General features: G+C 58.6%; 1 protein-coding gene across 3 annotated transcripts in view; it reads left to right on the top strand.

Annotated features, from left to right (window-relative positions):
* Window positions 1-12,915, top strand: part of BSN (bassoon presynaptic cytomatrix protein) — an 80,763-nt gene extending 67,848 nt beyond the window's left edge. For 2 of the 3 annotated variants that reach the window (XM_074312314.2, XM_074312316.2), the window contains 7 exons: window positions 602-2,675; window positions 2,955-3,787; window positions 3,919-4,018; window positions 4,554-4,685; window positions 4,906-4,960; window positions 5,315-5,407; window positions 7,282-11,313. In XM_074312314.2, coding sequence (XP_074168415.2) covers window positions 602-2,675; window positions 2,955-3,787; window positions 3,919-4,018; window positions 4,554-4,685; window positions 4,906-4,946 — 3,180 coding nt within the window. In that variant the 3' untranslated portion in view covers window positions 4,947-4,960; window positions 5,315-5,407; window positions 7,282-11,313. Of the gene's footprint in view, window positions 1-601; window positions 2,676-2,954; window positions 3,788-3,918; window positions 4,019-4,553; window positions 4,686-4,905; window positions 4,961-5,314; window positions 5,408-7,281; window positions 11,314-12,736 lie in introns of those variants that run through there. The other variant, XM_074312315.2, reaches the window with a different exon arrangement.
* The last annotated feature ends 194 nt before the right edge of the window (window positions 12,916-13,109 follow it).

Below are 13,109 nucleotides of genomic sequence, written 5' to 3'. Positions count from 1 at the left end.
GTGCAGGGCAGCTGGAGGGGGAGAGTGGGCAGGTGGCTGAGTTGCATGTCACTTTAGAGAGGAATAGGTCAGGAGGCAGCAAAAGACCCAGAGCCTGCAGCAACTGTCACATAGTCAGCATGTGCCCCTTTCTTATCCCTAGGGAGCCTGGTGGACCCAGGACCCAATCCACTCCAGTCCACGGCCCTCCATGGCCTTTGGCCCCCACCAGCTGCTAGGACCCAAACCCAGAGCCAGACCTGTCCTCACCTCATCTCAGTACACTCAGTGGGAGGTAGAGTCGCAAGCCCATTGGACATGTACGAGGGTTCTCAGAGCCAGGCCAGTAGTAGAAACCAGCACTGAGGAGCATCTGCTCCTTCCCTGCCCTCCTGCTGCCCAGAGCAATGGGAAGGAGAAGGCCGTAAAATGATCACAGGCCATGGTGATCTTCAAGGCCAGCGGGTGGGCATGGCAGACCTTGAGGCTGCCTGGTGAATCAGGGCACCAACAGTGTGGAGCTCAGCCCCCGCCCCAGCCCAAGCCAGGGCTCTTCCACCCTGCACCCTGCCAAGCCACCCACACGTTGGGTCTCAGTGCCCCGCCCTTCCCTCTGTCTCAGGTGTCGGCGCTGCCACCCAACGGCCTGGTCCGCAAGGTGAAGCGGACACTGCCCAGCCCCCCTCCAGAGGAGGCTCATCTGCCCCTGGCTGGCCAGCCCCCCCCACAGCTGTATGCGGCCAGCCTGCTGCAGCGTGGGCTGGTGGGGCCCACCGCTGTCCCTGCCACCAAGGCCAGTCTGCTCCGGGAGCTGGACCGGGACCTGCGGCTGGTGGAGCACGAGTCCACCAAGCTGCGCAAGAAGCAGGCAGAGCTGGATGAAGAGGAGAAGGAGATCGACGCCAAGCTCAAGTACCTGGAGCTGGGTATCACACAGCGCAAAGAGTCTTTGGCCAAAGACCGGGGTGGCCGTGACTACCCACCCTTGCGTGGTCTCGGCGAACATCGTGACTACCTATCAGACAGCGAACTCAACCAGCTGCGGCTCCAGGGCTGTGCCACTCCTGCAGGCCCGTATGCAGACTTCCCTGTCACGGCCGCTCCCACCACCAGCTCCGGCCCCACTGCCTTCCAACAGCCCCGGTTCCCACCTCCAGCCCCACAGTACACTGCAGGCAGCGGTGGGCCAACTCCAAACGGATTCCTAACCCACCAAGCACCCACCTACCCTGGCCCCAGCACGTACCCAGCACCTGCCTTTCCTCCTGGCACCAGTTACCCCGCGGAGCCTGGCTTGGCAAGCCAGCAGGCTTTCCGTCCCACAGGCCATTATGCAGCCCAAACACCCATGCCAACCACACAGAGCACCCTTTTCCCAGTCCCGGCCGATAGCCGTGCCCCCCACCAGAAGCCACGCCAGACATCACTAGCCGACTTGGAGCAGAAGGTGCCCACCAACTATGAGGTGATCGCCAGCCCTGTGGTGGCCATGTCTTCAGCCCCATCTGAAACGAGCTACAGTGGCCCAGCGGTAAGCAGCAGCTATGAGCAAGGCAAGGCCCCTGAGCTGCCTCGGGCCAGTGACCGCAGCAGCATGAGTCTGAGCCCGGCCCCCACCTATCCTTCTGACTCACACTACACCAGCCTGGAGCAGAATGTCCCTCGGAATTATGTGATGATCGATGACATCAGTGAGCTGACCAAGGACAGCACCTCCACTGCCCCTGATAGCCAGCGACTGGAGCCCCTGGGGCCAAGCAGCAGTGGGCGTCCTGGGAAAGAGCCCGGAGAAGCAGGTGTTCTGGAGGGGCCCGCACTGCCCTGCTGCTACGCCCGAGGGGAGGAAGAATCCGAGGAGGACTCTTATGACCCCCGTGGGAAGAGCAGCCATCACCGGAGCGTGGAGAGTGACAGCCGACCAGCCAGCGCCCACTACTATGGTGACAGCGACTACCGCCACGGGGCTCGAGCGGAGAAGTATGGTCCAGGCCCCATGGGCCCCAAGCATCCTTCCAAGAGCCTGGCCCCGGCTGCCATCTCCTCAAAGCGCAGCAAGCACCGGAAGCAGGGCATGGAGCAAAAGATCTCCAAGTTCTCGCCTATCGAAGAGGCCAAGGACGTGGAGTCAGACCTGGCCTCCTACCCCTCCCCTGCGGTCAGCAGCGGCCTGGCCTCTCGGGGCAGGAAGTTCCAGGACGAAATCACCTACGGGCTCAAGAAGAACGTGTATGAGCAACAGAGATACTACGGGGTGTCCAGCCGGGACCAGGTGGAGGAGGAGGACCGCATGTACAGTGGGAGCAGCCGGTCCCGGGTGGCATCTGCATACAGTGGGGAGAAGCTGTCCAGCCATGACTTCGGTGGCCGGGGCAAGGGGTATGAGCGGGAACGGGAGGCTGTGGAGCGGCTTCAAAAAGTGGGCCCCAAGCCCTCATCCCTGAGCATGGCCCATGGTCGGGCCCGACCCCCCATGCGGAGCCAGGCCTCTGAAGAAGAGAGCCCCGTCAGCCCCTTGGGACGGCCCCGCCCCGCCGGGGGCACCCTCCCTCCGGGGGATACCTGCCCACAGTTCTGCTCCAGCCACTCCATGCCTGACGTCCAGGAGCACGTCAAGGACGGACCGCGGGCCCACACGTACAAGCGTGAGGAGGGCTACATCCTGGATGACTCCCACTGCGTAGTTTCCGACAGCGAAGGTAATGGCAGCTGGGGGTGATTTGTGCAGACACCCAGCATCTGGGGGGCCTACCCACACATGGGGCCCTGAGCCCCAAGATGGCCCAGTGGGCCCTGCCACCGGCTGCCCTTCTTGCCTCTCCACCCATGCCCTGGCCCTGGTTGTGGGAGGGTGGGCTGGGGCCCAGCATCGTGCTTGTGGCTGTGGCACCCACTCTGGTTTCCTTGCATGGCTTCCGCTGGGCCTCCCCCTGCGGCCAAGCCAGGGGTTGATGGTGTTCTGTTTTTGGTCTCTGAAGCATATCACCTGGGCCAGGAGGAGACAGACTGGTTTGATAAGCCCCGGGATGCCCGCTCTGACCGATTCAGGCACCATGGGGGCCACGCAGTCTCCTCCTCCTCCCAGAAGCGAGGCCCTGCCAGGCACAGCTACCACGACTACAATGAGCCCCCCGAAGAGGGCCTGTGGCCACATGATGAGGGTGGCCCAGGCCGACACACCTCAGCCAAGGAACACCGGCACCACAGCGACCACGGGCGGCACTCAGGCCGCCATGCTGGCGAGGAGCCGGGCCGGCGTGCTGCCAAACCACACGTTCGGGACCTGGGTCGCCATGAGGCCCGGCCTCACCCTCAGCCCAGCCCTGCCCCGGCCATGCAGAAGAAGGGTCAGCCTGGGTACCCCAGCCCCGCTGAATACTCACAGCCATCCCGTGTCCCATCAGCATACCATCATGCCTCTGACAGCAAGAAGGGCTCCCGGCAGGCCCACTCGGGGCCCGCTGCACTGCAGCCAAAGCCAGAACCCCAGCCGCAGCCACAGCCACAGGGCCGGCAGGCACCGCCAGGGCCGCAGCAGTCACAGCCGCCACCATCCAGGCAGACACCCTCAGCACCATCATCGCGCCAGCCGCAGACACAGCAGCAGCAGCAGCAGCAGCAGCAGCAGCAGCAGCAGCAGCAGCAGCAGCCAGGTCACGGGCTACAGCACCCCCAGCAGACCCCGTCGCAGGCTCGGCTGCAGCAGCAGGGCCAGCCAACTGCACGGGGCCCGGCCCCTGCTGCCAGCCAGCCAGCAGGGAAGCCTCAGCCAGGCCCCACAACAGCCACAGGCCCCCAGCCAGCCGGACCGGTAAGTGGGGCTCCCATGCAGGGATGCCAGCCAGGGCGGGTGCTGTGGCTGCAGCTTGGACATCCCCTTGATCCCAGGCTGGGCGTGGGCAGAGTCCCACATGGTATCTCAGCTATGGTTCTGTGTTGCAGCCACGGGCAGAGCAGACAAACGGCTCTAAGGGGGCAGCCAAAGCACCCCAGCAGGGGAGGCCTCCTCAGGCCCAGCCACCATCAGGACCTGGACCTGCAGGTGAGCCTACCCTTTGGGGCCCTTGGCTATGACCCACAGAACACGGGCTGCCCTCTCTCTACACCCACCCAGCCCTGGGCTCCCCAACACTACACGCCCTCACTGTTCCCTGAGAAGGTGCCCAGTGGCCTGTAACTCTCCCCAGCAGCAAATGAGCCTGGGGTTCGAATGAGCAATGGAGTCACCAGCCCTGGGGCCGTAGGGCCCAGACAGCTCTGGGCAGGGAAACTGGAAGGGACTGGTGAGCACAGGGCCAGGACTGTGACTTCTACCTCTCACCCTCCTTCCCCTTCTCTCTTCTGACTTGTCATCCTCCTCTGCCTTTTCCTCCTTTACCTTCGTCAACTTCCTTTTTTTCTGCTCTTCCCACCCCTTTTATCCCTGTGCTTATCTTCTTCTCTTTATTCCTCTATCCTCCTCCTTAGCCTCCCCCCTCACGGGGTCCCTGTGTTCAGAGTCCCTTGTGGCTACTCTCCTACTCGGAGCCTGAAGAGCCAGCCAAGCTTGGCTCATGATGGTGGTTTCTTTCCCCCAGGTGTGAAGGCTGGAGCCAGGCCTGGAGGGACCCCAGGGGCTCCTGCTGGCCAGCCAGGTGCCGAGGGGGAGAGTGTTCTCTCCAAGATCCTCCCTGGGGGGGCAGCAGAGCAGGCCGGCAAGCTGACAGAAGGTAAGCATTGCCCACAGCCAGGTGGGCAGTGGGCAGCTGTGGCAGAGATGGGGGCTGGGGAATGACTCCAGGCTCAGTCACCAGGCCCAGGCCAGCCTGGTGGGTCTCGGGGTGAAGCCGGCCCCTCGGGCTGAGCTTGGCTCCACTGTGCCAAATGCCCCTGACTAGGAGGAAGTCCGGCTCAGTTTCCTAATGTCTCTCTCCTTTTTCTATGTCACAGCTGTCTCTGCTTTTGGCAAAAAATTCTCCTCATTCTGGTGACCATGCCCTGTCGGGTGAGTATGAGCTACCTGTGCCCAGCATCCCCCAGGAAAGGCCTGAGGCCCTCACGTGGGGGCCTCTAAGTCCTGAGGGGTCCTCTGGGAGGAGTCTGGTCTTCAGTGGCAGGTGACGTGGCCAGAGCTGCAATGTCGTCTCCTATGAGTGTGGGAGGAGGAAAAGGAGGGACCCGGTGCACGTGGGGCCAACTCAGGAGAGGTCCCCAGCAAGGGAAGCCAGGGCCCCCATCCCCTTGTGCTTCTCTACCCCCCCCACCCCCACAGGGCTCTCACAGCTATGAGTCGGCATTCGGTTGGCGTGGGGGCCTGGTGTGCAGCTCCCCCAACCCTCCTCTGTAAATGCCCCCACAGGCTCCTGAAGAGATGAAAGGAGACGATATCGTTGCTGTGGAAAAATCTCTGGAGTCAGAGGCCTGGGCACAGCTCTGGACTCTGCGTATAACAGTGAGTGTCAGGACCAGGGCGGGCTGGGGCAGAGGAGAGGGTGAAGGGCCAAGGCCTGGCCGAGCAGACCTACCCAGTTCCCACTAGTGAACTAGGAGGGGCCTGGGGGCCTTCCATCAGCTGTGACGGGCCCAGCAGCTACCTGGAAGGCAGACCCCTGGGCCTGAAGTCAAGACACAGTTGGCTTCACAGGCTGAGCTCGTGACCCTCAAAAAGGAAGAGAATGAGTAGAGAGGCAGACAGGAAAGGGACAGAGAGCAAAAGGCGGTCACCGAGACAGGAAATCTCCGCCCCAGACCAGCTCAGCCCAGGGAGAGAGTGGAAGGGCCTCAGGTTGGGAGCCCTGGCTCTGTCTAGGCTGCGGTCACCAAGGCAGGATGTGGCGCCTCCTTCTGGAGTCTTCTGCGGCCGTGGCCCCGCCTTTGTGCGAGGAGGAGGAGGTACATCATCCCGGATGGATGGCGGGGAGGGTGGCCTGGCTGTGGTGCTGCTCTGTGCATAGCCAGGGACCAACTCCTAACATCCCATAGCCCTGGGGCCCTCCTCCTCCCTCCTTTGCCTCGTCTCAGGTTAGGAGTACAGAGGTTAGGGAGCTTCCTGTGGTGGGTAGGCATGTGTGTGGCAAGGCCAGGTGGCCGGCAAGCAAATCAGAAGGGAGCTCTGCAGCCAGGCCCACTGGTGGGAAGGAGCTGGGGATAGTGTCAAAAAGGCTGCCAGTCTCTGGAGGGACGCTGGGGACACTGGAAAGACCCAGTCTTCCATGCACTTACTCATTTATTCCACAAATGGTTTGTCAAGCCCTAGGCAGGGGCTAGGTCCTGTTCCAGGTGCTGGGGATACAGCAGGGAATGAAACCAAGTCCCTGCCCTCCAAAGCTGACAGTCTATTGAGGGGGACAGAAAATAAGTTAAAAAATAAAAATTAGATTCAGAAGGTAATTTCTGAAAGTTTAAGTGCTGTGAAGCCCATGAAGCAGGGCTGTGGAGCAGAGGGGTCTGCTCTAGAGAAGTGGCCAGTGTGAGGTAGGGCCTGAGGGAGGAGAAGAGGCTGCTGTGGGATGTGCCCAGGGGAGCGAGCAGCACAGCGGAAGTAGTCAGGGGTGAAGTCTGAGGGGGCGGGAGCCGAGGGGTGGGCTTTGTAGGCCAAAGTAAAGAGCCTGGAACTTATTCTAATTTCAGTAGCCACAGTGCAGCACCCCCAGTGTTCTTCCTGCCTTCACCCCATGACAGCAGGCTCCCTGCCGCTTTCCTGCTCAGCCGGATGTTTCCTCGGAGTTGCCCTGGGACAGTTGTCAATCAGAAGTTGTGCTGAGGGGAGGGGCAGCCCATGGCCAGGTTCATGGCAGTACCTGCCTTGGGTTTAGGGCCGGGGCTGCATCACTGGGGAGGGAAAGGAACCACGGGCATGGCTTTGTTCTGGGTTCTGCCACACGACGTGAGTGTGCCACTAGACCACTAACCTGGTAGTTGAAGGAATCTCCCTCTAGTTCTGGAATTTGGCTAATGATTGGGCCAAGTAGGCAATGCTTCTGTGAGTGTCTTTTACGGCAGTTTCACAAGTGGGCTGTGAAATGGCTCGCCATTTTAAAAACAGAATCCCCTTAAGCAAAACAAAAAGCAACTTGTGTTATATTAACGTCCCTTCCTGGCCCACATAATTCTTCCTTCTTCCTGTCCTTCTCTTTGTGACCTCAAAGCTGCCCAAGCACCCACCTCCCCAAGCCTCAGTGGGTGGGATGTGGCAGGTGAGGAGGCGGCCATCGCACACGACAGACAACTGAGAGGAGTGGGGGTGGGACGCACCTGTCCAGTTCTTGACAAAATCCTTCTTTCTTTCCTTCTTTCCTTCCCTCCTGCCTCTTTTTCTCCTCCAAGCATCTACAATCTGGCGAACCCTTGGCCCACAGACTCACCAAGTGGGACGTGGCAGGCGGCCTCAGTTGAGGCGGGATGTTTTCTCACAGTAGCTGCCTGGGTGAAGCATCTGCTGGACAAGTGGGACCACTGGCCCGGGGGACCTTTGATTGTCTTTCCAGAGACCCTGCTCTCCTCAGGGCACCACCTTCAAGGCTTAGCCGTGGTTGGGAGGGAGGAGCCCTCTCTGGAAACCCTGCCGCCGTGCAGTCTTGCTGCTCTTCCCACAGCCGCCTTCTGCAGCCTGGCCAGCCAGGCTGCCTATGCGTTATACACAGAGTTGGGGTGCACGCTGCCTGTTTTTGACGGATGCTGCCCTCCCTCCGCAATGCCAGAAGTTTTTCCACAGCCTTGGAAAGAGGCTTTGATTGGGGGCTGATGGCTCCGGGCTCCGTTTCCTTCACATTCCAGCTGGCCCGGATCCCTCTGGGGCCACAGGGCCCTGCCTCCCTCACCCTGCCCTCTGGGTGACATCGGAGCAGACTTCCATGTGGCTAGTGTGGGGTTGGGAGAACTTTACAAACATTAGGACCTAACACTGTCTCATTGCTGAAATAAGAGGCCATAGCACCGAAAAGCAGCGTGGGCGCTGGCTGAGGCTTCTCCCAGCCCAGGGTGGCAGCGTGCTAGCGTGCCTGCCACCATCTCAAAGCCATCCCCCAGCCATCGTGAGCATCCCAGCGGCACCGCCATTGTCTCAACCAGCCGGCTCCTCGTTCGTATACCTGGGGATTTCTTTTGATTTTAAGAACAGCCTTAATCATTTCAGTTTGGTTTACGTGTATACCTCATAAACACTTTCGTTTCTCCTTCTCCCCTCTCTTCTCTGTTTGCTCACCTTCTTGCCTTTCCCCTCCACCACCCCCTTGTGACTGATGGTTTGGTTTCCTCTCTGCTCTGTCCCTGCTCCGCACAGGGAGAATGTTGACTCAGAAGCAATAGTGGGCAGTAGGCCACCAAGAGCACAACCCCAGGGCGAGGTCTAGGGAGGCCCCTCAGCCCACCTCTGTTTACTGTGCAATTCCAGTCCTTCTTAAGCCATCACCAGTGGGCGCGCTCAGAGCAGAGGGGCCAGGGCTTCTGCCAGCCAAGGGAAGGGCCTAGAGCCCTGTGTTGGGGAGTGTGGCACCATCCATCCACCTTGTGGACTGGGTAGCATTCCTCCCCAAGGCCCTTCCCTTTGGGACTTCCTTTTATCTCGGGCTCAGCCACAAGTCTCATCTCTAACGTTCTATGCAATGAAATATAAACCCTCAAAGACAACTGTTAATATTTAATAAATTCCATGTTATGTATAAGAGTTAATTGCAGACATGCAATTGAGAAACTGGATAGATATGCTCATATCAAACCCCCTACCGCTGCCCACCGCGCTCCCACCGTGTGTGTGAAGTTCTTAGTCTGTGGCATGTTTGACCTGTGGCAGGACTCGCTGCTGCCAGGTGAGTCACCACCTGGCCTGCAGTGGAGAGCATGCACAGCTCGCAGCCTCTTTGCACGATTTCATCCATTTTAAATGCTCTACCCTCTTGCTTGGAGTTCTTTTTGCCTCAGAACCTCTCCTTCAGGAGTGCTTCTAGCTGAATCCTGCACGAGCTAGTGCGGACCTGCCGGAATTTTGCCAGAGCATGCCAGGCTGCGGGGCCAGGCAGTGCGAGGCCCGACGTGCCCTGTAGTTTTCTCTGACCAAGTCGGCAGGTGACAGGGAGTCTCTGGAGTAGACATGCGGGTGGAGCCTGGACAGGGTGTGTGTGCATGCACATTTGGAAGATTTGCTGTCACATTCTGAAGGTTTCCATCTGTAAGTCGCTCCCCCTCCTCCCCCAGCCCTGAGCCAGGCGCCCTGCTCAAGGGCAGAGCTGGGCTGCATCTGTGGCCAGAGGCAGGCCAAAGGTAGGGCCTCGCTGTGTCCTAGGGACCCCAGTTCCTGACTCTACCTGTTCCATGCCTCTCCTCTATGGCTGGGAAGCTCAAAGTTCTGTGAGCCAAGAGATGGGTCCTGGGAGTCAAAGGGTGCTCAGGAAGAACTAGACGTCTGGCACTTGTGGTGAGGACAGCTGACAATGTCATCTTGGACCAACGCAGGTGTTCACATAGACAGTGGCTTCAAGCTGAGTTTCTGAGGAAGCTTCTCAATAGCAAAACTTAGAGAAAGTCCTTTGTGACCCTATCTGCCTCTGGATAAGGGGTCTCTGTAATGCAGTCCAGGCCTTCTCCATACCTGCCTCCCCAGTGTCATAAGCAAGGGCATTGCCTGCCCACCCTCATCTCTGAAGCCCAAGTATCCCGCTGCTCATCAGCTTCTCTACGACTGAGCCAGGAGTGCAGCAGGCAGTGGCTACCAACCCCTCAGCCTGGCTTTCCTCCAGACTGCTCTGGTTTGCATTTCTCAGGGTCCACATTTCTCATGCTTTCCTATAAGACCTACATGGCCCTTCAGAGAGGGATCCTGGCGCACCTCTGGCAGCTGTGGATGGGACAGGAGGCTGTCAACCTTTGTGTTCAGCCTGAGATCCTGGTCCTCCAGGATTTGGGCCTCGCCCATCCCATAGAGCACCTGCCCCATCTAAGATCAGACCGGGGCCATGTGAGGCTGTCTGAGCAAGGGCTGAGGGAGGCCACCATCCATCACATCTGACCACCCAGAGCCAGGTTTATGTGGGGATATGCCTAGTGGCTGGATCTATGGGGGCCCAAGGCAGTAATCCTTCCAACGAAAAGCCAGGGGATGGGACCAGGAGCACGGAAAACGGAGACGGGGAGATAACAGCAGGTCAGCCTCCGTCAGACCCATTCTAAGGCTCTAAAATACTGACTTTTAGCCAATTTCCTTTCTGGCCAAGCCCTCTGAGTTTGCCATTTCTGACATCTTCCATCTTCCACCACCACCACCCCTCCAGTGTGCCCACAGGACACATCTGTACCCATCAGCCCTGGTGAAGGTGGCTGGAGCAGGCCTCTGGGCCATAGGTGTCCTAGCCCTTGTGTGGATGCAGCTGTGGCTCTGGGGGCACTGCAGCCAGAGGCTAAGGGACCAGCATTTGGTGCCTTGGGAAAAGAAACATAAGGCACATCTCCAAATGGATAAGGGATCTCTGTAATGCAGTCCAGGCCTTCTCCATACCTGCCTCCCCAGTGTCATAAGCAAGGGCATTGCCTCCTCTGCCCACTTCAGGGCCCGCCCAATACACTCATTTCACAGAGACACCATCTCCCTTCCTCACCATCTGCTTAGTCCTTGGGAAGAAAGTGTGGTCTCAGGGCTCATGGTGAGAGGGCAGCAATGGCAGCAACTATGGCCTATCTTCTGGCGCCTGTGTGTTTGTTGGGGGGAAGGTTCAGATCCTTTGCCATGGCAGCATGGCCCTGGCCTGTTGGCCCCTGCCTGCCCTTGTGCCCCCTCCCCCATTTTGTAAATACTAATCATCATGGATTCCGACAGGGTCAGAGTAATAGGCCTGATCAACTGAAACTCCTCAGAGATGTCATCTCTGTCTCCCCGGGTACCAGCAGTCCTGCTGCCATGTGCACTGGGGTGGCATGGAGAGCCGTGGAAGTTGTGAGATATTGTGTGTGTATGCACGTGATCAAGCGTGTGAGCGGATATGTGTGCGCGTCTGCCTCATTCAGCCTCTGGAATCAAGTCAGCTCCTCTCTCCAAGTGCAGTGCCCTGGAGAGTGGGGGCTGCCCAGCGCCTTCCTCTGCTAGCTTCCATGTCTTGTTTTTGCTTTCCCCTCACTCCTTCCCTTTCTTTCCTCTTTCCCTTTCTTTCCTTCTCTCCTTCTTTATTTGAGGGGGGAAGAGTGCTGTACAAAGTCAAACAAATAAGTTTACAGTTGTAAGTGCAATGACCCGAGTCCTCCACATGACCTTGTGAAATGTGTGCCGTCCTCTTGTGCTCTGTGAGAACTCATGGTACTTCAGTGTCCCTCCCCCTGTATTGTGACAAGGTAATTCTGTGGTATCAGAATAAAAGGACTTGATATAAACAACGTACAGACTATCTCTGGGATGTTTCTGAAATGAGAAGGCTTAGCCAGAGGAACAAATCCCCAAATTGGTGATAATCCTGTCTGTTGACAGTTAAAGGGAAAAGAGTGAAAGGGCAAAGTTGCAGAAGTGCTGGCAAGGCCAGGGCTGAGTCCACAGCAGGCCATGCAAAGACAATAGGCCTTGCACAGAGGCGACCCAGCAAGTCTCCAGCTTGGACCTTGAGAGTGCAGTTCACTGTGCAGACTGTTGAGGGATGGGCGCCTGCGAGGCCGGGGAGTGTCCAGGCTGCACAAACAGCTTTTCTGGGGCCTGGTTCCTGGGGAAACAAGTTAGCAGGTGCTGCCCCCTGGTGCTGCCAAGAAGCCCTACACCTATCTGCCTTGTGTCTACTCCAACCCCTAAATTCTGGGGGCTTGCCAGACCTTAGTCCTTCCCCCAAAGGACAGGAGAACCTCCTTACTAAGGTAACCTAGAGCAGCTAGAAAAATTTAAAAACACAGATAAACGAAAAGGGTATCAGCCTTGCTTCTGGCCTTCTCCCCAGAGTTAGCATTTTGATGCATGTCCTTTCTGTTTTTCTATTCTCTTTTATTTTAAACAGAGGTCAGAAGCATTTCTACATTTATTTCTACCCGTTTATTTCTACATGTTCATCCCAGGTACTTAGATGGCCACGCTCCAATGCCCAGCCTGCAGAGAGCTGCACCCTGAGCTTACACTGCTCTACTGCATAGGCAGGAAGGCGCCATGTTCCCAGCTTTCCTACTATTACAAACAGCATTTTGATGGGCACCCTAGTTTCCAACCTTTCCACCAAGATCTGTGGCTGGTGCCACTCTCTGCTGCCAGTTCTGGCCTTGACATCCTGCACACACTGGGTACTTACAAATGCAGTGGTCTCAGAAAGTGAAGACTTTTTTCTTAACTAGTCCCATGTGGTTGATGGGGAAGGAGAAGCTGCTGGCCAGGCAAATGGGATCTTGGTCAAAGGCAAGGCAAGGAGCAGAGAGCTGGGGCCGTAAGGTGTGGATGACCATCCAGGCTCAGAGTTTATGAAGAAGGGGACATCCTTGCTGGTCCGACTTTTACCAAGCCTCTCCTGCCGTCCTTTGCCATCATAGCCCACTCAGTCCTGTGTCACTGTGCTGAGGGAGCCTGCCTGCCTAGGTTCTTTCCACAGGAAGCTCTCTGCTTCTGGGTGGAGTCGGACCCCACCAGGCCCTCTGTACCCAAGAGCTTGGGCTGAGGCCTGGGGGGGCGGCAGGCAGAGGCCCACCCGCTCACGATCCCCAGCAAGGTGCCACTGAGTGGGGTGGGTGAGGGCTGCAGGGACAGATATCTCTTGGGGTTGGCCTGGCAGCTGATAACCCCAGGCGATACCCTGAGAGCTCGGCAGCCGCCCTTCTGTGTCCCGCATTCCAGGGGGTTATCTCAGGGTTCTGCGCGCTCACCGGGAGCAGCTCTCGGTCCTTCTCTCCGTCTGCCTGCGAGCCCCACCGAGGTCAGGGCCTGGCATAGTCTGGTGAATGTTTTGCCCTGTGAAGAACCAGGAGAGACCCGGCAGTCAACCCCAAAGCCGCGGGAGTTCGCTACTGGGGCAAGTTCGGGCTCGCACGCCCCCTCCCAGGCCCCGCCCCTCACCGCGCGGTACCGTGGACCTGACCCTCACTGGCTCCGCCCCGCCCCGCCCCGCCCCTGCTTAGGCTCCGCCCCGCCTGGCCTAGCTTCTTTCTCCTCACAGCCTGGTCCGGACTGTGGCCTCACCCCCTTCTCAAGTGGGCCGTCGTTCCTCACT

This window comes from Rhinolophus sinicus, chromosome 5 (genome assembly GCF_057876585.1).
Source record: "Rhinolophus sinicus isolate RSI-liver-muscle chromosome 5, RSI-T2T, whole genome shotgun sequence".
Taxonomy (NCBI): Eukaryota; Metazoa; Chordata; class Mammalia; order Chiroptera; family Rhinolophidae; genus Rhinolophus; species Rhinolophus sinicus.
This window is presented reverse-complemented; position numbering and strand designations above follow the sequence as displayed.